The sequence below is a fragment of the Lissotriton helveticus genome, chromosome 5_1, assembly GCF_964261635.1.
Source record: "Lissotriton helveticus chromosome 5_1, aLisHel1.1, whole genome shotgun sequence".
Classification (NCBI taxonomy): domain Eukaryota; kingdom Metazoa; phylum Chordata; class Amphibia; order Caudata; family Salamandridae; genus Lissotriton; species Lissotriton helveticus.
Genome location: NC_136065.1, coordinates 4,168,115 through 4,191,320, shown reverse-complemented (window position 1 = coordinate 4,191,320; position 23,206 = coordinate 4,168,115). Strand labels below are relative to the sequence as shown.

The following is a 23,206-nucleotide window of genomic DNA, read 5'->3' as shown; positions in this document are numbered from 1 at the left end:
GCAAATCAGCGCTGACCCTGTGCCCCATGGGAACAGTCCAGTCCGAACTACAAAAGCCATGTCCTTCCCAGAACGGAAACAAGCATCCGAGGACCGGCCCGGTTTCGAGGTAACACCTCTCATCAGCCCGGCTAGCTTGACTCCAGTGGTGTGGAGTGCCTGGGACTCACGTCTGAGCATCCCCAGTACACTTAGAGCGGTAATTGCAAACACAACAGTGATGGACAGAATATGGATCAATGTCACACATTCACCCCAGTCAAAAGATCTGGGCCCAAATCCATCGTTTTTCCACTCCACACCACCCTGGGTTAGACAATGGCGATATGCAAATCAGCGCTGACCCTGTGCCCCATGGGAACAGTCCAGTCCGAACTACAAAAGCCATGTCCTTCCCAGAACGGAAACAAGCATCCGAGGACCGGCCCGGTTTCGAGGTAACACCTCTCATCAGCCCGGCTAGCTTGACTCCAGTGGTGTGGAGTGCCTGGGAATCACGTCTGAGCATCCCCAGTACACTTAGAGCGGTAATTGCAAACACAACAGTGATGGACAGAATATGGATCAATGTCACACATTCACCCCAGTCAAAAGATCTGGGCCCAAATCCATCGTTTTTCCACTCCACACCACCCTGGGTTAGACAATGGCGATATGCAAATCAGCGCTGACCCTGTGCCCCATGGGAACAGTCCAGTCCGAACTACAAAAGCCATGTCCTTCCCAGAACGGAAACAAGCATCCGAGGACCGGCCCGGTTTCGAGGTAACACCTCTCATCAGCCCGACTAGCTTGACTCCAGTGGTGTGGAGTGCCTGGGACTCACGTCTGAGCATCCCCAGTACACTTAGAGCGGTAATTGCAAACACAACAGTGATGGACAGAATATGGATCAATGTCACACATTCACCCCAGTCAAAAGATCTGGGCCCAAATCCATCGTTTTTCCACTCCACACCACCCTGGGTTAGACAATGGCGATATGCAAATCAGCGCTGACCCTGTGCCCCATGGGAACAGTCCAGTCCGAACTACAAAAGCCATGTCCTTCCCAGAACGGAAACAAGCATCCGAGGACCGGCCCGGTTTCGAGGTAACACCTCTCATCAGCCCGGCTAGCTTGACTCCAGTGGTGTGGAGTGCCTGGGACTCACGTCTGAGCATCCCCAGTACACTTAGAGCGGTAATTGCAAACACAACAGTGATGGACAGAATATGGATCAATGTCACACATTCACCCCAGTCAAAAGATCTGGGCCCAAATCCATCGTTTTTCCACTCCACACCACCCTGGGTTAGACAATGGCGATATGCAAATCAGCGCTGACCCTGTGCCCCATGGAAACAGTCCAGTCCGAACTACAAAAGCCATGTCCTTCCCAGAACGGAAACAAGCATCCGAGGACCGGCCCGGTTTCGAGGTAACACCTCTCATCAGCCCGGCTAGCTTGACTCCAGTGGTGTGGAGTGCCTGGGACTCACGTCTGAGCATCCCTAGTACACTTAGAGCGGTAATTGCAAACACAACAGTGATGGACAGAATATGGATCAATGTCACACATTCACCCCAGTCAAAAGATCTGGGCCCAAATCCATCGTTTTTCCACTCCACACCACCCTGGGTTAGACAATGGCGATATGCAAATCAGCGCTGACCCTGTGCCCCATGGGAACAGTCCAGTCCGAACTACAAAAGCCATGTCCTTCCCAGAACGGAAACAAGCATCCGAGGACCGGCCCGGTTTCGAGGTAACACCTCTCATCAGCCCGGCTAGCTTGACTCCAGTGGTGTGGAGTGCCTGGGACTCACGTCTGAGCATCCCCAGTACACTTAGAGCGGTAATTGCAAACACAACAGTGATGGACAGAATATGGATCAATGTCACACATTCACCCCAGTCAAAAGATCTGGGCCCAAATCCATCGTTTTTCCACTCCACACCACCCTGGGTTAGACAATGGCAATATGCAAATCAGCGCTGACCCTGTGCCCCATGGGAACAGTCCAGTCCGAACTACAAAAGCCATGTCCTTCCCAGAACGGAAACAAGCATCCGAGGACCGGCCCGGTTTCGAGGTAACACCTCTCATCAGCCCGGCTAGCTTGACTCCAGTGGTGTGGAGTGCCTGGGAATCACGTCTGAGCATCCCCAGTACACTTAGAGCGGTAATTGCAAACACAACAGTGATGGACAGAATATGGATCAATGTCACACATTCACCCCAGTCAAAAGATCTGGGCCCAAATCCATTGTTTTTCCACTCCACACCACCCTGGGTTAGACAATGGCGATATGCAAATCAGCGCTGACCCTGTGCCCCATGGGAACAGTCCAGTCCGAACTACAAAAGCCATGTCCTTCCCAGAACGGAAACAAGCATCCGAGGACCGGCCCGGTTTCGAGGTAACACCTCTCATCAGCCCGGCTAGCTTGACTCCAGTGGTGTGGAGTGCCTGGGACTCACGTCTGAGCATCCCCAGTACACTTAGAGCGGTAATTGCAAACACAACAGTGATGGACAGAATATGGATCAATGTCACACATTCACCCCAGTCAAAAGATCTGGGCCCAAATCCATCGTTTTTCCACTCCACACCACCCTGGGTTAGACAATGGCGATATGCAAATCAGCGCTGACCCTGTGCCCCATGGGAACAGTCCAGTCCGAACTACAAAAGCCATGTCCTGGATTTAGGCCCAGATCCTTGTACTGGGGTGAATGTATGACATTGTTCTACATTCTGTCCATCAACTGTGTTTTTTGCAATTTCACCCCGAGTGGGCTGGGGATGCTCAGACGTGAGTCCCAGGCTCTCCACACCACTGGAGTCAAGCTATCCAGGCTGATGAAGGCTGATAGCCAGAAACCGGTCCTTGGATGCTTGATTCCGGTCTGGGAAAGACATGGCTTGGTAGTTCGGACTGGACTGTTCCCAAGAGGCACAGGGTCAGAGCTGATTTACATATAGCCAGTGTCTAACCCAGGGTGGTGTGGAGTGCAAAAAAACGATGGATTTAGGCCCAGATCCTTGTACTGGGGTGAATGTATGACATTGTTCTACATTCTGTCCATCAACTGTGTTTTTTGCAATTTCACACCGAGTGGGCTGGGGATGCTCAGACGTGAGTCCCAGGCTCTCCACACCACTGGAGTCAAGCTATCCAGGCTGATGAAGGCTGATAGCCAGAAACCGGTCCTTGGATGCTTGATTCCGGTCTGGGAAAGACATGGCTTGGTAGTTCGGACTGGACTGTTCCCAAGAGGCACAGGGTCATAGCTGATTTACATATAGCCAGTGTCTAACCCAGGGTGGTGTGGAGTGCAAAAAAACGATGGATTTAGGCCCAGATCCTTGTACTGGGGTGAATGTATGACATTGTTCTACATTCTGTCCATCAACTGTGTTTTTTGCAATTTCACCCCGAGTGGGCTGGGGATGCTCAGACGTGAGTCCCAGGCTCTCCACACCACTGGAGTCAAGCTATCCAGGCTGATGAAGGCTGATAGCCAGAAACCGGTCCTTGGATGCTTGATTCCGGTCTGGGAAAGACATGGCTTGGTAGTTCGGACTGGACTGTTCCCAAGAGGCACAGGGTCAGAGCTGATTTACATATAGCCAGTGTCTAACCCAGGGTGGTGTGGAGTGCAAAAAAACGATGGATTTAGGCCCAGATCCTTGTACTGGGGTGAATGTATGACATTGTTCTACATTCTGTCCATCAACTGTGTTTTTTGCAATTTCACCCCGAGTGGGCTGGGGATGCTCAGACGTGAGTCCCAGGCTCTCCACACCACTGGAGTCAAGCTATCCAGGCTGATGAAGGCTGATAGCCAGAAACCGGTCCTTGGATGCTTGATTCCGGTCTGGGAAAGACATGGCTTGGTAGTTCGGACTGGACTGTTCCCAAGAGGCACAGGGTCAGAGCTGATTTACATATAGCCAGTGTCTAACCCAGGGTGGTGTGGAGTGCAAAAAAACGATGGATTTAGGCCCAGATCCTTGTACTGGGGTGAATGTATGACATTGTTCTACATTCTGTCCATCAACTGTGTTTTTTGCAATTTCACCCCGAGTGGGCTGGGGATGCTCAGACGTGAGTCCCAGGCTCTCCACACCACTGGAGTCAAGCTATCCAGGCTGATGAAGGCTGATAGCCAGAAACCGGCCCTTGGATGCTTGATTCCGGTCTGGGAAAGACATGGCTTGGTAGTTCGGACTGGACTGTTCCCAAGAGGCACAGGGTCAGAGCTGATTTACATATAGCCAGTGTCTAACCCAGGGTGGTGTGGAGTGCAAAAAAACGATGGATTTAGGCCCAGATCCTTGTACTGGGGTGAATGTATGACATTGTTCTACATTCTGTCCATCAACTGTGTTTTTTGCAATTTCACCCCGAGTGGGCTGGGGATGCTCAGACGTGAGTCCCAGGCTCTCCACACCACTGGAGTCAAGCTATCCAGGCTGATGAAGGCTGATAGCCAGAAACCGGTCCTTGGATGCTTGATTCCGGTCTGGGAAAGACATGGCTTGGTAGTTCGGACTGGACTGTTCCCAAGAGGCACAGGGTCAGAGCTGATTTACATATAGCCAGTGTCTAACCCAGGGTGGTGTGGAGTGCAAAAAAACGATGGATTTAGGCCCAGATCCTTGTACTGGGGTGAATGTATGACATTGTTCTACATTCTGTCCATCAACTGTGTTTTTTGCAATTTCACCCGAGTGGGCTGGGGATGCTCAGACGTGAGTCCCAGGCTCTCCACACAACTGGAGTCAAGCTATCCAGGCTGATGAAGGCTGATAGCCAGAAACTGGTCCTTGGATGCTTGATTCCGGTCTGGGAAAGACATGGCTTGGTAGTTCGGACTGGACTGTTCCCAAGAGGCACAGGGTCAGAGCTGATTTACATATAGCCAGTGTCTAACCCAGGGTGGTGTGGAGTGCAAAAAAACGATGGATTTAGGCCCAGATCCTTGTACTGGGGTGAATGTATGACATTGTTCTACATTCTGTCCATCAACTGTGTTTTTTGCAATTTCACCCCGAGTGGGCTGGGGATGCTCAGACGTGAGTCCCAGGCTCTCCACACCACTGGAGTCAAGCTATCCAGGCTGATGAAGGCTGATAGCCAGAAACCGGTCCTTGGATGCTTGATTCCGGTCTGGGAAAGACATGGCTTGGTAGTTCGGACTGGACTGTTCCCAAGAGGCACAGGGTCAGAGCTGATTTACATATAGCCAGTGTCTAACCCAGGGTGGTGTGGAGTGCAAAAAAACGATGGATTTAGGCCCAGATCCTTGTACTGGGGTGAATGTATGACATTGTTCTACATTCTGTCCATCAACTGTGTTTTTTGCTGATTCTTTACACAACATCCGATGCCGGTGAGCTTGGAAGTGCGGAAATCTGCCACTAATGTAAATCCCTTGCCTCGCCCAGGACCCCACCATCCCACCTGATTGTGATTCTAAAAGAATACAGAAATTTGGCAAGTGTGATCAGTAAACGCCTTCTGTCTTTTGGGCTGTTACTCCTATGCCCTATGGGGCACGGTGGCCTAAGTTTTACCTGCAGTTCCAAAAGCCCTCTGGGTGACCCAAACTCAAGTTATCCAGTATGGTCACAAAGCTGCAAATTTTGTGATCCTCTCTGTTTCTGACATAACCGGTGGCTTAGGTCAGGCGATTGGTATGAGTTTGGCGCTTTTCTGGGGATAGCCTAGCATCCTTGATCGACATGCCATTTGCTGTCACTCGCCATTTGGGCGAGAAAGTGGATTCCGCCTGGGAAGATTTTAAAGAAAGCTGGACCACAGCACGTTTCTTGAGCTGGTCTCACACATGCAGAAAATCGCATCAACAATTTCCCTTTCATAGAAGCTACGAGAGGGGTTTCTATTACCACCTCAGTCAGACTGCGCTTCCAATATAACAGGTCTCACAGCCCTTTTGTGGACAATACAGTGTCTTACAAATACAATGCCCCGGGCATCAGTGACAACGGGCAGCTTAGCACAGCTGCTACATGTGCAAAACTTCTTTTGTGTGTCCTTCACAGCACACACTAACCCTGTTGGGGCAGGATGCAGCATTTCCTTCAAGTATGGCAAGCAACTACATCAGATGAGGGGGTCCTACAAATTGTCAATTGGTGCTACGCCTTGCCTTTCATTTCGACTCTGCCACATCTTCCACTGCCATGACGACGGCTGTCAGAGGACCGCATGTCCATCTTAAGCAGGAAGTGCATAGCCATTAAGAGGGTTCCGAACCCAGAAGTAGGATCCGGCTGGTACTCCCACCACTTCTTGTGCTGAAGAAGGATGGAGTTATTTGTCTTATTTCAAAACTCTGCTCTTTAAACGCCTTCCTTCGGAAGGACAAGTTTCAGATGCTCACCCTAGCCCAGGCCTTGTCTGTCCTTGACCTTGGAGGCTGTATGTTGATGTTGGATGGTTATTTCCATATTCTTGCCCTGCGGGCCCACTGGTGCTACCTGTGATTTATAGTGGGCCAGCTGCATTTTCAGTTTGCAGTGCTTCCTTTTGGCCTCACTAGTGCCCCTCAGGTGTGCACAAAAATGGTGGCGGTGGTCACAGCACTTCTTCAGAGCTTGGGGATATCGGTCTCCCCCTACTTTGAGGAATGGTTGTTAAAAGCAAGCCCATCCCAGGCAGTTGTCAACCACCTCTGAGGCTGCTGGGATTGTTAGTCTCCTGCATCCAAAGGTTCAACATGCCAGATTGTACAAGTGGGCTTTGCTTTGGGACCTAAAATCCCAGTGGGCTCAGCGCCTGGAGAATCTCTCTGATTGTACGCAGATTTTGGAGGAGACTGCAAACGAACTGCAGTGGTGGCTGCTGGACCACAATTGGATTTGTGGTCGACTCTTCTTATCCCACCCAGATTTGACAGCGCTGACTAATGCATTGCTTCTGGTTTGCAGAGGCCATATGTGAGACGTGGAGATCAGAGACACATCACCTTGTTGAAGGTAAAGACAATTCACTTGGCATTTCAGGCCTTTCTGCCCTTCATCAGAGGAATGCTGGAGCAGGTGCTCACTGACACCACCACCATTTGATATTGCAACAAGCTGGATGGGTTGAGGTTTTTTGGGTCCTGTGGCAGGAAGCTTTACGCCTCTGGAAGCGGCTGGACTGCCACAGAATTTCTCTGCTGGTGAACCACCTGGCGGGATCTCTAAACACCAGGGCAGACAAACACTTAATAAACCTTCAACACTTAATGAACCTTCAACACTCAGTGAACCATGGCTAACAGTTACACACTTCCATCAATGGGGAGAACCTCGACTCTCATTTTTGTCACCACCAAGAATGCACAATCTCTGCACCTATGGGCATTGGAGTTCCCAAGGGCCTCTCACTCAAAGACACATTCGCTCTAAAGAGGAATTCGGACTCCTGTAGGCCTTCCTGCCTGCTATTTCTCCTGCCAGGACAGTGTGGTATTCAGAAATCCTGCCCATGAGAATCTGTACTCTGATCAAGCTACCACTTCAGGGGGTTGTTCTGTTGAAGTAGCATGACTGCACAGGGGTCTGCATTTTTGGGCGCATCCACTTTACTACAATCCTCTCTGACCATTCCACAATGTTCAATATAATTTTGTATATGATTTCCTTCCACCCCTTTGTATTTTTGAACGTTGACAGACCTTTCATGTGAGTAGGCTTATTTTGTATTTCCTTTTCTGATCCTTTAATTGGATTATGTTCATATGTTTTCTATATGCAAAATTTCAATAAAACCTGTTGAAATCAAAACAGAAGATGACTGTCAGGGACCCCTTTACCCACTGCAAACCAGAGCTGTCTCAGTGGGGAAGAGATTGAAGTAAAGCCATCTACTATTTCAAGCTGCCACATACAAAAGGAGCCTAGAATGGATTCTACTGATCGCTATCAGGGCCAGTTGCACAAAACCTGGACACGACTGTGTAACGGGTCAGATTTGCCTACCCCGTTATATGCCGAATCAGAGGGAACAGAAGCAAGGGAATGGTGGTCTGCCCCCGCTGAGGACTGTCGATTCCTTTCATTTCAGCCGGAGACCTGGGAAGCTGGAACAGAGGCAGTCTGGTAGGAGGAATCCCCAGAAACCGGCGCATATACCTTTAAGGAGATCCCCGAACTGACTGGAAAAGCCCCGCCTGACGACGTCACCAGAGACCAACCAATCAGGAGACCCGCTGACAGGGAAAAGACGGACGCAAGAGGCGTAGAGACGAGCAGGCAGGAGGGAGAGTCGGAGGATCGGAGCTCGAGTGAGGAGGACGTGCGTAGAAGAGGAGGACGACCAGGACGGAGAGAAAATCGAGAGGAGAAGAAGACGTCACCGGAGGAGGTGCCAGGAGGACAACGGTACCGCTATTTGCCCAGCCACTCTCCTGGAGGAGTGTTGCTCTCCCAGGTACAGAGCCAGGTTGCGGGTTGGGTGGGAAGGCGGGGACGAGAGGATCCCTGAACACCTTGTGGCCAGTGTCAGCGTCCTCCGTTAGTCCAAGCCGCTTCTCGTTTCCCAACACTTCCCCCCCTTCCCTCACGTGCACGCCCTGGAGTAGAATACGTAAAACAAACACCGAATTGTGTTGCACCCCCTTCCCAATTCTGGTAAACGACTGTGTCCTAGAAACTGACACGTGTTCTCTTTCTTTCTTTCTCTTTGTTACTTTCGAGTCTCCGCTAGTGGAAGAAGAAGCCCGGGTGAGGACCAAGGCGGGAGAACCGAATCCCAGGACTGCCCCACCTCAAAGCTTTGATTACCGCATCCAGGAAAAGCACATTTAAGACTTTGTCCTAGGAAGAGACTGGACCTTGCTTTCTTTTCTTTATTTGTCTTTATTTGGAAACTGTTATAATCCTACCAACCCTGGCGACAGTAAAACGTCGAGTGTACCGGAAAATAAAACCCCATCTTCGACATATTGGTGTGAGCCTGTTCACTTCAGATGACACCCCTGAGCCTGGCCCGTCACACATGGTGGAGAATGCAGGCAATCAACCATTGATAACAATGGAATCCCTCATAAAGCACATTGTTGAGGCCCAGGATAAGCTGGGATGGGCAGTAGAAAGCCAGCTTACATCATCCCAAGCCGATAGAGAGGCCTTTAAAGAAACCATCTCGGCGCGATTGGAAGGGCTACAGAGAATCACTGCAGATAACCCCACGGGGTCCGTGCCATATGCTCGTCCGGTCCAACAGAACCCCACTGGGGTAGCCCTACAGAAGTTTATAACCGGGGGGGACCCAGGCGCCTTTTTACTGAACTTTGAAAGGGCGGCCAGGGCCTGTAATTGGCCGGTGGAAAAATGGCCCTATTTTCTAGCACTGCTGCTTACAGGAGACACCCAGGCTGCCTATCAGGTAGCAAACCCTTTGGGGACCACCCCGTATGTGGAGGTAAAGAAAGTGATCCTTGATCATTTGGGACTCGACAATGAGGCCTACAGAGTCCGATTCAGACGGGAGAAAGGGCACCCAGGGGAGAACCCTAAGACTTTGTTTTACAGACTAAAATTTGCTGCAGATAAATGGCTGAGACCGGATGTGTGTTCAAAGGAAGAAATACTTGATAAAATATATCTAGAGCAGTTTCTGGAAGCGGTCCCATTTAACTCCCAACGGTGGCTAAAACAGCATGCGAACCTGTCCACCAAAGAAGCAATGGAAATGGCAGCCACGTTTGCAAGAGCCCAACCCTGGCACGGGGGTCCAGAAACTGACCGTCTATACCGACCCCTCCCAGGCAAATTCGTAAGAGCCAAGCATAATATGGAAGTAACAAAAGCAAAGGGAAAAAACCCCGAACTCACGCCCCCAAAAGGGCCCCAGTGCTACAAATGTGGGGAGTGGGGACATATAGCGCGAGCCTGCCCCAAACGGATGACCGAAGACAAACCTATGGACATCGGATACCTTCCAAAAGCAGTCCTATATTCGGAAGAATGCGGTCCATCCTTTTATGTTCACGTAAGGATAAACAAAAGACCGGTTAAAGCACTGTTAGACTCAGGCTGCAAGCAATCCGTGGTCCTACTGGAACTCATACAAGCAGACCAAATCATAGCAGGAAGAGTGGTACACATCAGATGCGTACACGGTGATGTGAAGACATATCCCGTGGCACTTATCCAGCTAAGCACCCAGGAGAAAGACTCATACTATATCTATGTAGGAGTAATGAGTCACCTCCCAGAAGAACTGAGGGACGGACAATACCGAGTTCCTAGAATTGTTCAAAACACTCCTACACAATAAAGTCAGGAAAGAACAACCTGCAAAAGAGGAGGGCTCCTGTCCAGCTCTTCTTTCTCAGGAGCCATGGGTGATGGATAAAAAGTTTAGGTTTGCCCAGTCTAATGACCCTTCTCTCAAAAATGCCTCGCAGTATTCATACAAGGAAGGGCAAACAGTACACACACAAGGACCCTTCTTTATGGGAAACGGGGGTTTGTTGTACTGCTTAGCGGACCACAAGAAAGAGCCCCAATTGCTAGTACCTGCTGCATTCCGTGAACAAATCCTATTTTTTGCACATTCCCACATAACCGCGGGACACATAGGTAAAGAGAAAACCACCCTTAATATCCTACGATTGTTCTATTGGCCTTGGGTCTATAGGGATGTCGAGAAGTATTGTAGGGAATGTGAGACATGCCAAACAATGAGCACCTACAAACCTCCACCAGTACCGTTACAGCCTATGCCGGTGATAGAGGCCCTGTTTTCCCGGATGGGCGTGGACCTAATAGGTCCCCTCCCGAAAACTAGAAAGGGTCACCTATACGCCCTAGTGGTGGTGGATTACACTACCCGTTATCCCAAGGCCTTCCCATTAAGAGCACCGACCTCTCAACTTATTGCTGATCGTCTGATCGAAATGTTTTCGCGTGTCAGATTTCCAAAGGAGATTCTTACCGACCAAGGTACACCCTTCGTTTCTAAACTCATGAGGGAGGTTTGTAGAGTACTTGATCTTCAGCACATTAAAACATCGGTCTATCACCCCCAAACAGACGGCTTAGTAGAGCGTTATAATGGCACCCTAAAAAGATTGTTAAAGAAAATGTTGGTGGTTTAGGGAAGAGACTGGGATCAGCTCCTCCTCTTGGCTCTCTACGTCATCCGTAGTCAAGTACAGAGCAGTCTGGGGTGCAGTTCTTTTGAGCTGCTCTACGGGCGAAGGCCTTGGACGCTTCTAGACATGACGAAAGAGGCATGGGAGAAGGAGGAGGAGGAGGAGGCCCATCATTTCCTCGAGTATACACAACAACTCACCTCCAAAATAGGGAAACTTAGAGACCTTGCCCATACACATCTGGAGAAAAACAGACAGAAACAAAAACATTTCTATGATATAGGAAAGAAATGGAGGAAACTGAACATCGGGGATTGGGCCCTGGTCCTTCTCCCCTCCTCTGCTAGTAAAGTTAAATCCAGTTGGACGGGACCCTATAAGATAGTAGGTACAGTGGGAAAAACCAGTTATAGGATACAAGTCAGACCTGGGAGGGTGCAGACCTACCATATCAATCTCCTAAAAAAAGGGTTAGGACCCCTGCTGAAGGCGGTGAATCTCACCCAAGCCCAGATTACCCTCGAGGCACTGGTTATCAATCCCAACTTGACTCAAGAACAACACCAAACCTTGAAAAAAGTACTAAAAGAGTACGATTCCACCTTTTCAGATCTACCAGGTAGAACCGACTTGATAGAACACACCATTGATACCGTCCCGGGCAAAACCATTAACCAAAAACCCTATCGCATACCAGCAGCAAGGAAACAAGCCATTAAAAAAGAGGTACGTGATATGCTTGACTTAGGGGCGATCCGCTCATCCAAGAGTGAGTGGAATTCCCCCATAGTCATGGTCCCTAAGCCAGACGGGTCCACCCGCTTTAGTATGGACATTCGGGCTCTCAATGCCATCTCCCGTTTTGATACATATCCCATTCCCCGGGTAGACGGCATGATAGAGAAACTGGGAAAGTCCACCTACATTACCACCATAGACCTCACAAAGGGATATTGGCAGGTCCCACTAAGAGAGTCTGACAAAAAAAAACGCCTTTTCCACTCCTGAGGGTCTATAGGAGTTTAATGTATTACCATTTGGTCTACACGGAGCCCCTGCTACATTCCAACGTCTCATGAACGAGGTACTCCGTGAACACCAACACTGTGCAGCAGCATACCTAGATGATATTGTGATCTTTAGTATCACCTGGGAACAACACATGAGAAACCTACAAGAAGTACTCAAGAGTCTTGCACTAGCCGGCCTACATGTAAACTCAAAAAAATCCAAAGTAGGATTTGAGAAAGTAAAATACCTAGGGTATGTATTGGGCCAAGGTATGATCGAACCCCAAGAGGAAAAAGTGAGAGCCATAAAAGAGACCCCCTTTCCCTACACAAAACGTGAGCTTAGGGCGTTTCTGGGTTTGTTGGGATATTACCGTAGGTTTGTCCCACACTATTCAGAAATCGCAAACCCTTTGACTGACTTACTAAGAAAGGGATCCCAGACTAAGGCCCTGACCAACCCCTCCCTTGAAAACTCACAAGCTTTTGAAGCCCTGAAAGACACCATTACCTCGGCCCCGGTATTGAGATCACCTGCCCTTTATCCTACAAACAGACGCCTCAGACCATGGGCTGGGTGCAGTACTTTCCCAACTCTCTAGTGAAGGGACAGAACATCCAGTCCTATTTATCAGTAGGAAGTTGTTCCCCAGAGAACAAAAATACCCCACCATAGAGAAGGAGTGCCTAGCCATTAAATGGGCTATAGAAAAACTGAACTACTACCTAGAGGGCACACGATTCACCCTCTATACAGACCACGCCCCCTTACAGTGGCTTAGTAAAAATAAGAGGCAAAACCCCAGGGTGCTGAGATGGTTTTTAAGTCTCCAACCGTACGCCTTCACTGTACAACACCGGAAAGGACTCGAGAACGGGAATGCTGATTTCCTCTCCCGGATAAGACCTCTCCAGGGGACGGAGAATGCAAGGGAGGGGGAGTGTAACGGGTCAGACTTGCCTACCTCGTTATATGCCGAATCAGAGGGAACAGAAGCAAGGGAATGGTGGTCTGCCCCCGCTGAGGACTGTCGATTCCTTTCATTTCAGCCAGAGACCTGGGAAGCTGGAACAGAGGCAGTCTGGTTTGAGGAATCCCCAGAAACTGGCGCATATACCTTTAAGGAGATCCCTGAACTGACTGGTAAAGCCCCGCCTGACGACGTCACCAGAGACCAACCAATCAGGAGACCCGCTGACAGGGAAAAGACGGAAGCAAGAGGCGTAGAGACGAGCAGGCAGGAGGGAGAGTCGGAGAGTCGCAGCTCGAGTGAGGAGGACGTGCGTAGAAGAGGAGGACGACCAGGATGGAGAGAAAATCGAGAGGAGAAGAAGACGTCACCGGAGGAGGTGCCAGGAGGCCAACGGTACCGCTATTCGCCCAGTCACTCTCCTGGAGGAGAGTGGCTCTCCCAGGTACGGAGCCGGGTTGCGGGTTGGGTGGGAAGGCGGGGACGAGAGGATCCCTGAACACCTTGTGGCCAGTGTCAGCGTCCTCCGTTAATCCAAGCCGCTTCCCGTTTCCCAACACTTCCCCTCCTTCCCTCACGTGCACGCCCTGGAGTAGAATAAGTAAAACAAACACCGAATTGTGTCACACCCCCTTCCCTATTCTGGTAAACAACTGTGTCCTAGAAACTGACACGTGTTCTCTTTCTTTCTTTCTCTTTGTTACTTTCGAGTCTCCGCTAGTGGAAGAAGAAGCCCGGGTGAGGACCAAGGCGGGAGAACCGAGTCCCAGGACTGCCCCACCTCAAAGCTTTGAATACCGCATCCAGGAAAAGCACATTTAAGACTTTGTCCTAGGAAGAGACAGGACCTTGCTTTCTTTTCTTTATTTGTCTTTATTTGGATACTGTTATAATCCTACCGACCCTGGCGACGGTAAAACGTCGACTCTACCGGAAAATAAAACCCCATCTTCGACATATTGGTGTGAGCCTGTTCACTTCAGACGACGCCCCTGAGCCTGGCCCGTCACAGACTGACACTCTTAAAACGGGGAGCATTTGGTAGCCCCTAAACCATAGAGCAGCGTTCTGGGATCTCAGTCCATTTACTAGGTGGCTCTTCACTGAGTTTGCAGGGTTTACTTGGGGGAAGCTGACAAAATAGAAAATACTTAGGAAACGTGACATGGACAGAGGGCCCGCTCTTCAGAGTCATGCCGCGGACTTACTGCCCAACAAGGACATCGAGATGTGCTCTTGGTACTCACCAATACCATAACTACCAACCAATGTCAAGAGTATCCACTGATGCTATGGGCACCTACCAAAGCTTTCAGATCCCACCACTGTGAAATGTACACACCAGTCATGAGTAAACCCAACACTATAGCAAAAGTAGCTTTTAGGAATCTAACTCATCACCCATTCTAGGAGTACCTACTATCACCATAACTACCTTTAAATGCTTAAAGTACTCACTTGCACAAGGACTGTTCACCAGTGCCATGACGTAATATCAATGGCTTTGCCAATGCCAAGACTGCCCTTAAGTGCGTCAAATATACCTCAGTACTCACCATAGACAAGAAAACCCAACAATAACAAAAATACTCACCAGTGCCAGGACTCCCATGAGTACTACGACTGCCCACAAAAGAACGTGTTCACTTTATCATGTGGTTACCCCACAATGTTACTCGTCTTCCAATGGTGGCCAGACCTACATTTAAATTGAGTCCTCTATATACCACTGAGAAACCACTGTGATCGCTTTCAGCTCTGCCGCTATGAGACAGGGAGTTAGGGAATTGAATATCTGCTTTGGATGTGATACCAGCTCGACCCTTAACCCGGCCATGCACTTTGGTTGAGTGACGCAAGTCAAACATCTCCTGAGATATAGCGCACTGCAAAATCCAAATTAAATGTATCAAAAGTATAGACAGTGACATATGGGAAGATTTGACTCGTTGATCTTTATTTAAAATGTGTGGTAAATAGATTTAGAAAGAATTGCATGTGCTTTATGGATCAGCTTTCAGAGTATTGCAGGGGAAAGTGTGTGGACATATCCGAGGTTTCCCTCTATCAGGTCTTGGATCCAGGCTCTGTAGATGGGCAAAGGGGCCGCATTCTTTTAATCTAGAGTTTCTCGGATTGGTACTGGTACATAAGGTCGCTGACGTCTTTGCTGCAGACTTTAATCCATCCATCTTCCTTCATGTGGTACACTGTGAACAGAAAGGTGTAAGAGAGCTTAGACATGGTCATGGAAGAGCCAGCCCAGGGCATTAGGGGAGAGCGGACTCTGTGATCACAGGGGGTTTATGCATGGGTAAACAAAGGAGAGACAAGTGTAAGATCAATAAATGGAAGCTATCTCAGGCCACGGTACCAGAGGAGGATCCATGACAAGAGACAGTTTAGACATGGGTAACAGTCGTGTTCTCAAAAGCGACAAGAAGGCAGAAAGGTCTAGTCAGCTCCTGTTCTAGATTTGAGATACGCCATCCCATGCCACAAGGGTGGAGTGCGCTCTATGGCCTGACACAACATAGACATGGTAAAAGAGCAAACTGCCAAGGGTAGAGGAGAGCAGAGAGGGCTTACACTGGACAACACAGAATCCCCGCAACGGTATCAAGAATAGTTTGAAGTCTAATCTAGGCCATAAAGGAGAAATTTCAATCTCAAAGAGAGAGCCTGTCTTAAGAAGGAGAAACCTTCTGGGACAGGTGAGTCCTTCTAGGCCAGGAAGGAGAGATTTGAATCTCAAAGAGAGAGCCTGTCTTAAGAGGGAGCAACCTTCTGGGACAGGTGAGTCCTTCTAGGCCAGGAAGGAGAGATTTGAATCTCAAAGAGAGAGCCTGTCTTAAGAGGGAGAAACCTTCTGGGACAGGTGAGTCCTAGGCCAGGAAGGAGAGATTTGAATCTCAAAGAGAGAGCCTGTCTTAAGAGGGAGAAACCTTCCGGGGACAGGGGAGTCCTTCTAGGCCAGGAAGGAGAGATTTGAATCTCAAAGAGAGAGGCTGTCTTCAACATAAACATTATCCCCTTTCCAAGGCCATGATGGGGAGGTGCAGTCTGCAATAGGAGGGAGAAACCTTCTGGGACAGGTGAGTCCTAGGCCAGGAAGGAGAGATTTGAGTCTGATGAGAAATAACTCATCCTGAGTTAGAGTGGGGCCCTTCTTAGGCCGCAATGGTGAAATTAGTGCTCGTTGTCAAGCAGACTTTCCAAAGAGGCCACGGACCATACATCATAAAGGTAGGCCAACCTCGTGCAAGGGAAACTGTCACCATTTCAAGGTCAGAAGAGGGGTTGTAAGCTGCAAACTTCCCAGATTGAGTGCCTCCCTGGTCAATAAATGGGCAATGCACAGTGGATCCGGGTCACACAGCAGACGGAACTGTTATATATAACTCACTATTAACGTAACCGCCAGAGTAGGTGTCCCGGTGCGTGGCGTGACAAATGGCTCGCTGGGCCAGGTCATAGGCCTCCTCCACTGTAAGGTCGTATCGGTAGCCACTGTCCACAACCCCGTAGGCGTAGCTGCTCCCAGAGCCAGTGGAGAAAAGAGGTCCAGCCAGACGCGTCCCATTGTCATCCACATAGTATAGCCCAGGGCCCTAGGAAGGAAGACAGACGGGTGTTGATAATATAATAATGTTTTTTTAAGTGTATAGTCAATAAAAACCATTACACAAACATTTGTTCACTGCATGTCATAAACGTAATCAATTTCTTTACTGCCACTCTGAAATATAGACCTTGACTATTTTCTCAAGTTGTTTTAATTTAAAAAGAATATATTTGAAATCTCCAGAAGGTCATACAGACACTTCTATCAAAGATAGACATTTCATCCTTTTTTACGTTCCTACTGTTACAGCGGCCATCTTTTAAATTACCAATCTATACCTCATTAATAGTACCCCACATAAGTCTTATAAGTCTTACTTCAATACTTATTATTCAAATTGAATGTTCTTTAGATCACTTATCTAGAGACGTAGTTGTTTTCCTTCCTAGTCTCATTTCCATACTTGGTGTGTAAATTAATTCCTCTTTTGATTTCTTTTCTGTGATTGAGGCCGTTATTCCCTTTTGCCTTGTCTGAACCCCTAGGTTTGAAGTGTCGGCGCATTGCAGAACTTCTAGTCAATAATACTTTGTTCTTACAACTTCTGCAGATTTTGTTCCCCAATGGTACTTCTTTATAATAGTACAAGTGCCTTGTGTTCATTGTTCCATTGCTTTTATGTTTGCTTTTACAAATGCTACACCTCAGGGAATGAGTGCTATTGAAGCTCGGGCTAGCCACAAAATTGCTGCTTGCCTGGAAGTTTTCGTTTTTAGATCTCTGAAAATTTCTTTTAGCAAATGTTTTACTTCTTTCAAGAACTTTGGGCAGACACAGAAAATATGTACCAGGATTTCTTCCTTGTATTTACATAGTCAACATTCTTGATTTGATATCTGGGATTAGAACTTTTGTTTCCCATTTTCCAAATCTGTACTGCATGAACTGGTGTTTTATTGACTGCGAAAAGTGAACTGTGAGATACTCCTGGGACATCAGTTTTTGTACGAATCAATCATTGTCCAGACATGTCATCTTACGGAAAAGGCGTTCTTGTCTATTAAATATGTGAGTTGTTTGACTGAAATCTGCATTACTTGATACACGGCTTGTTTCCCAATGCTTGCACGCCAAGCTTCTTGTACTCCTATTTCATTGATGGTCTGGTTCAGATGTTGGCCGCACGACAGTAGTAATACACAGGCATACCTGCCACAGACACCGCCCCAGGGACTGATGACTCTACCAGTATACATGTTTAATAACACTCTATTTTCTCTCTGATCCCACCTGTTTTCAGATTTCAAAAGACCGCACTAGGTTCACTGCAGGATTGATTTTAGCCTCCCTGATGAACACCTTGGATGGTTCTAGGTTGGTTTCATCTCATTCAGAAGAGCAGCTGTTGTAAGCATACCACTCCCATGAAAGACACCTTACAAAAAAACAAGCATTGAAAAGGCAACAGGTCTCGCCTTTGATTAAGTTTAAGACATTTGCTTTGCTAATGGTATTGTGTAGCAAAGCAAAAACTTAATAAAAGGCGAGACCTATTGCATTTTTGATTACACAATAAAGTAAGCAGAAATAGACAAGCACATAAAACACACGTGCAAACATACGCACGTAAAGACATGTAACCATTGCACAAGAAAAGATCTAAAGCATGTACGCAGCCCTGCTTCAGACACAACCATTCATACCTGCACACGCACAAGTGCAATGCATCCATAAACAGCCGGCGATTCTGCACAGGAGAGAGCCCCAGGCAGAGACACGCAAAGAATAATTCATTTGAAATCACTTCTCTGCACTCTCTTGAATCGTGCCCCCGGGTAAGAAGAGAGGCGAGGGGCTGCCAGTAGCAGAAGAGAGGCACACTTGGAAGAGACTCACGCTCTGGACAGACCGCTCACTCTGAAAAGATTGAGCAGATAGCAGAGTCTGGAGACACCGCACGCACTTATGAACACATAGGCACACAACAAACGCGCACACACACACCCGCACACCACAAATACATGCACACAACTACCCCTTTTACGCACCTGGACGGCTTGCTCTATTGCAACTGTAATTTCATTTCATTTCTGTGGACAATAAATTACATCTGCTCAGCACTGTATTTTACTCTGTAGATGGCACACAGCGTGTTTGTTTGTGGTGATTGCCAGGACTTTGTGAAGAGCTTTTCGGACCACATGTCCGAAGGCATTTTATTTTTTAGCATCCGTCCACCCACACCACTAGAGGTTGATTCGGAGACTCGTATCTCAAAGATCTGTAGAAAACATGAGCGGCCTATAGGAAGGTGGAACACTGTGGAATAGGCATGAAAGCCAAAAGAGTCAGCCTCGTCTTGTAGCTGAAGAACAGTATCCCAACTGTACCAGCCAATCCGGAAACATTCTCCACCAAGATGTCAAGATGTCCGACTTTAGCCCGTCAGATCTGGTCAGCCTCTTTGGTCAGCCACGGCCCGCACAATAGGTTTAACGTGGCTGATGCCCTATGAAGATGCACGCTTCTCACATGATTCAACATGGTTCTCATTGTGGTGCGTGGCAGCCGGTTAGAAGTTAAGAAGGGCTTTAACACTGCTGAAAGCGCTACATACATTACGGGAATTTTATTTGTTTATTTATTTTGCCAGTGTTCTATAGCACGAACGTGGACCAAGAAGGGCGTTAAGAGAGCTTTACAATGAAAAAATAGGTTAATAATAATAAACATGATCAATTTTCATAGCAGGCACACAGGTAAAAGTTGATGGTGACGCGTAAAAAAGGCACTATAGGTGACAATCAAATAAGGGATGATGCCTGGACAAACAGGCACAAGAAGAAGTAAAGAAAGAATTAAAACAAGGCAGCGTTGCCAAGAAAAGTTACAGCCTTGTGTAGCGCAACTGGTGTTCATGTAAGGTGCTCTGATACCCGATACCTTCAGGTGAAGTTCGCACTATAAAAACAAGGCAGTGTGACGAGTTGCCATGAAAATGGAAAGCTTGGAATAAAGATGGCGTCGGACTGCCCACTGTCCATACGTGCATGCGCATTCTGTTATGTTTGGACAAATGGCGAGAGCAGCCGTCTTTGTCCATCCCAACGTGTGCATGCAAAGCCTTCAGAGAATCGATAACAAAAGGCACTTGCATGGCGAGTGCAGCGCATGCGCTGCTATCGCCAGGCGAGACCTAAAGAATACAACAAATGAATCACAGCAAACTCATACCTGGCTCATCTTTTAACTCTCATACCTGATTCTAATCCATGGACAGGACTAAAACTGGGCCGGACCCCCATCCAGTGGGTCACTGTTCCACAGCCAGCAGCCTGCCATCTATTCCTAGGGGACTCCCTAGAGCATCTGTGTGCTTCATGGAACTGTCCCCTCCACTCACCTTTTTGTCCCAGCCGCAGATCATGCTACCCATGGACAGCCCCATGCCGCGGTATTCACACATCATGTTGGAGAGCAGCTTGGAGGCGGCGGAGACTGAGATCCTCTCCCTGTTGCGCAGTTGGTACAGCCTGAGAAAGAGAGAGGAACTAATCAGTGAAGGTTAGGTGCCAGGGGAGCTACTAGCAAACTAGGGATGCTCATGATAACACCCCAATTCTGCTTTTGTGACATCTGGACCAAGGAAATGGGCGGGGCAGGCCAAAGGCTCAAGGGGACACCCAACAAGGATGCAGGGTCAAAGGACCAGGGAAACAGCAGCCGCTGGAGTCAGGTTGCATCAGCCACAATATGTACTAGCCCACCCAATGAGGTCAGAGGTCACCCATTGGAGACTTCTGTAGGGTCAGAGATCATGTGTAGGAAAAGGCAGAGTACGATTCAATGGGGTGGGGGAAGTATTGAATAGTTTTGTTGAGACAGAGTTTATGGGCTAAAAAAGATCTGAGCAGAATGGGGCTGGCGGTCAAGAGTTCAACGGTATATTGGACTGCTCCGTGGCACAGATTAAATGAATTCATTAGGTTGACTTGAGCATCACGGGTTATAGGAGATGTTGGTTACATTTTTAGGGACCACAGATAATGGTATGTGGGGTCAGCGATAATGAGGGACAAAAGAGAGCTCTTAGGTTCGAAGAGTGCGATGAGACCAAACATTATTGAGCCAATCTGCAGTGTCAGATGTTAAAGGCTGAGAGGGTACTGAACTGATCTATAGGAGTACAGATCTGAGGCAGAAGAGGTATTGGACAGTGCGCTGTGGGCCAGGTGTCATTGTCAATACATTGTTCTAGGAAGTTCTCTGGGACCAGGGTCTGTAGGCTCGATACTGGACAACTCAACAGAGTCACAGGTCATGGGCTGGAAGAGGCAGTGGACAACTGACTGGGGTCAGAGGTTGACGACTCGAATATGCATCGGACTCAACTCAGTCGGAGGTAAGTGACTGGGAGATGCATTTGAGGTCTATTAGTGAGACAATGTGTTGGCTTGTAGAGTTATTAGACAGATCAACCGATTCAAAGGTCAGGAGCTGGACAGGGTATTGATAATCTCAAGGAGGTTAGAGGTCAAAAGCAGAAAAAAGTGGTAGATCTCTCTGTGGGGCCATGATTGATGGGCAGCAAAAGATACTGACAGCTCAATGAGTTCAGAGGTCATGCAGTGGGCCGTGATAGGATAGTTACGGGACACGAGGACATGAGATAGGATGGGGAGTGGGTAGGTGTGTATGGTCAATGGCTGAGCTGCAGCAGGTGCTGGACCAGTCTGTGGGCAGAGATCATAGGCTAAAATAGGTATACGACAGTTCTGTGCAGTCAAGAGTTCATGTTAAACAAGACATATGGAAGAAGTGAATAATGTCAGAGATCATGCGTTATAGGAGCTCATGGCCAATTCTATGTGGCCAGGGGCAGGCCTGGGCAGGAGAAAGCATTCATCAGGTCCTTGGAATTAGAAATCATGGGCAAGATGCTATTGGACAAGTGTGTGTGGGCGTATGTCATGTGCCAGACCATTTCAATGAGCTCAAAGTTCATGGGCTGGACAGGTAGTTGGACAGTTTTGCTGGACTAGAGGTAAGGAGTTAGAACAGCTACCATCCGTAACAGAAGTGTGGTTAAAAGCAACCTAGCGCCTGTACACCAGTCCACCCCGACTCCTGACACTCCCCCTAACCCTCCCTGTCTGGTCTGTTAATCAACTGCCGATTGGCAGTTAAGCACGCCGCCAATATTGCCGATCTTATCCTGAACAAAAATCTGACCTAGCAATTCTAACAGAATCATGGCTCAACAAACCCTCATCTCCATGCCTGGACCTCTTACTCCCTCCCAACTATAACATTGCTAGACTCATCAGACAATCCAGCAGGAAAGGACGCGGCATCGGCTGCATCTATCGCTCTAACTCCTTGTCACAGACCTTATGGCGGATACCACTGACTTCTGCAAATACCTCGCCCTCTCCATTTGCAGCAACTCAACCCAACTGTGCAACCATCACATCTTTTACCAGCCTCCTTCACGGATCACCTCTTGGAAATCATCACAACTAAGATCGCCTCCAACGCTAAAGAGATATTCCTTGGTGATTTCAACCTGCACTGGAACGTTCCCAAGGATCCTCATGTCAACGCCATTAAAGACCTCCTGGCCGATCAAGCCCTGACCCAAGCCTGCTATCTCCCAACTCACTTCAAAGGGGCCACTCTGGACTGGATAATCTCTAAGGAATCAACAGTCAAGCTTATCTCTATAGACCCATGCGACTGGTCTGACCACCACACCATTGCCTTCCTTTTACCCAAGACTCACAAGACAACGGCACCGTAACTGGTGATTCCCAAATGCTGGGTCAGAGACACCAAGAACCTCGACCACAGGGTACTGGAGGCCCACTGTATATCTGAACTCCCACCCCCTTCGAATATCACAACGATCAGAGACCTTAATGATCACTACTCAGCGACTATATCAATCTTTCTGGATGACCTAGCCCCACTAAAACAAAAAAGAACACAAATCAAAGACAGAAACCCATGGTTCACTGAATCCATCAACAAGGAGAGGAGATCCCTCAGGCAATCTGAAAGAATATGGAGACAGCACCCCTCTGACGCTCATCTAAAACTTCTCCGCCAGACGAGAACCGCCTACAACAAGAACATCCTCAACTCAAAAAAAGAATTCTTCAGATCGGAACTGGGCAACGCTCAGAACAGACCCCGCAAGCTATTTGTACTGGTCAAACACCAATCCAATAAACTGGCTAAAACACTGAAAGAAACTCGCAAGTCTCTAATATCATCCAAGGAATTCTCCTCTTTCTTCACGGACAAAATCACAACCTTAGGCAACAAACTCAATGCCGTCACATACTTTCAACTGTTGAACAAGCAGATTTTTCCCAGATATCCTCAAGCACTGCTTGGCGTTAGTCGCCTCTAATTCAATCGGTAATTATCAAATAAAGAGGCGGGCGCTGGAAATTGGAAAGCAGGGTGTCGTCTCGAGGTGTTCTAACTGCATCTCTGTGGTCTGGCCTTTTATATACAATCTCAATCCTTTATTGCAGTGTAACATATTC

General features: G+C 48.2%; 1 protein-coding gene across 1 annotated transcript in view; it reads right to left on the bottom strand.

The window, feature by feature from the left end:
* Positions 1–15,023: 15,023 nt before the first annotated feature.
* Positions 15,024–23,206, bottom strand: part of LOC144754044 (proteasome subunit beta type-8-like) — a 145,146-nt gene continuing 136,963 nt past the window's right edge. Inside the window, exons 4-6 of the mRNA XM_078641556.1 lie at positions 20,056–20,185; positions 16,494–16,698; positions 15,024–15,297 (exon numbers count right to left, since the gene is read on the bottom strand). Of these exons, the coding sequence (XP_078497682.1) occupies positions 15,209–15,297; positions 16,494–16,698; positions 20,056–20,185 (424 nt within the window). The 3' untranslated portion in view covers positions 15,024–15,208. The remainder of the gene's footprint in view (positions 15,298–16,493; positions 16,699–20,055; positions 20,186–23,206) is intronic.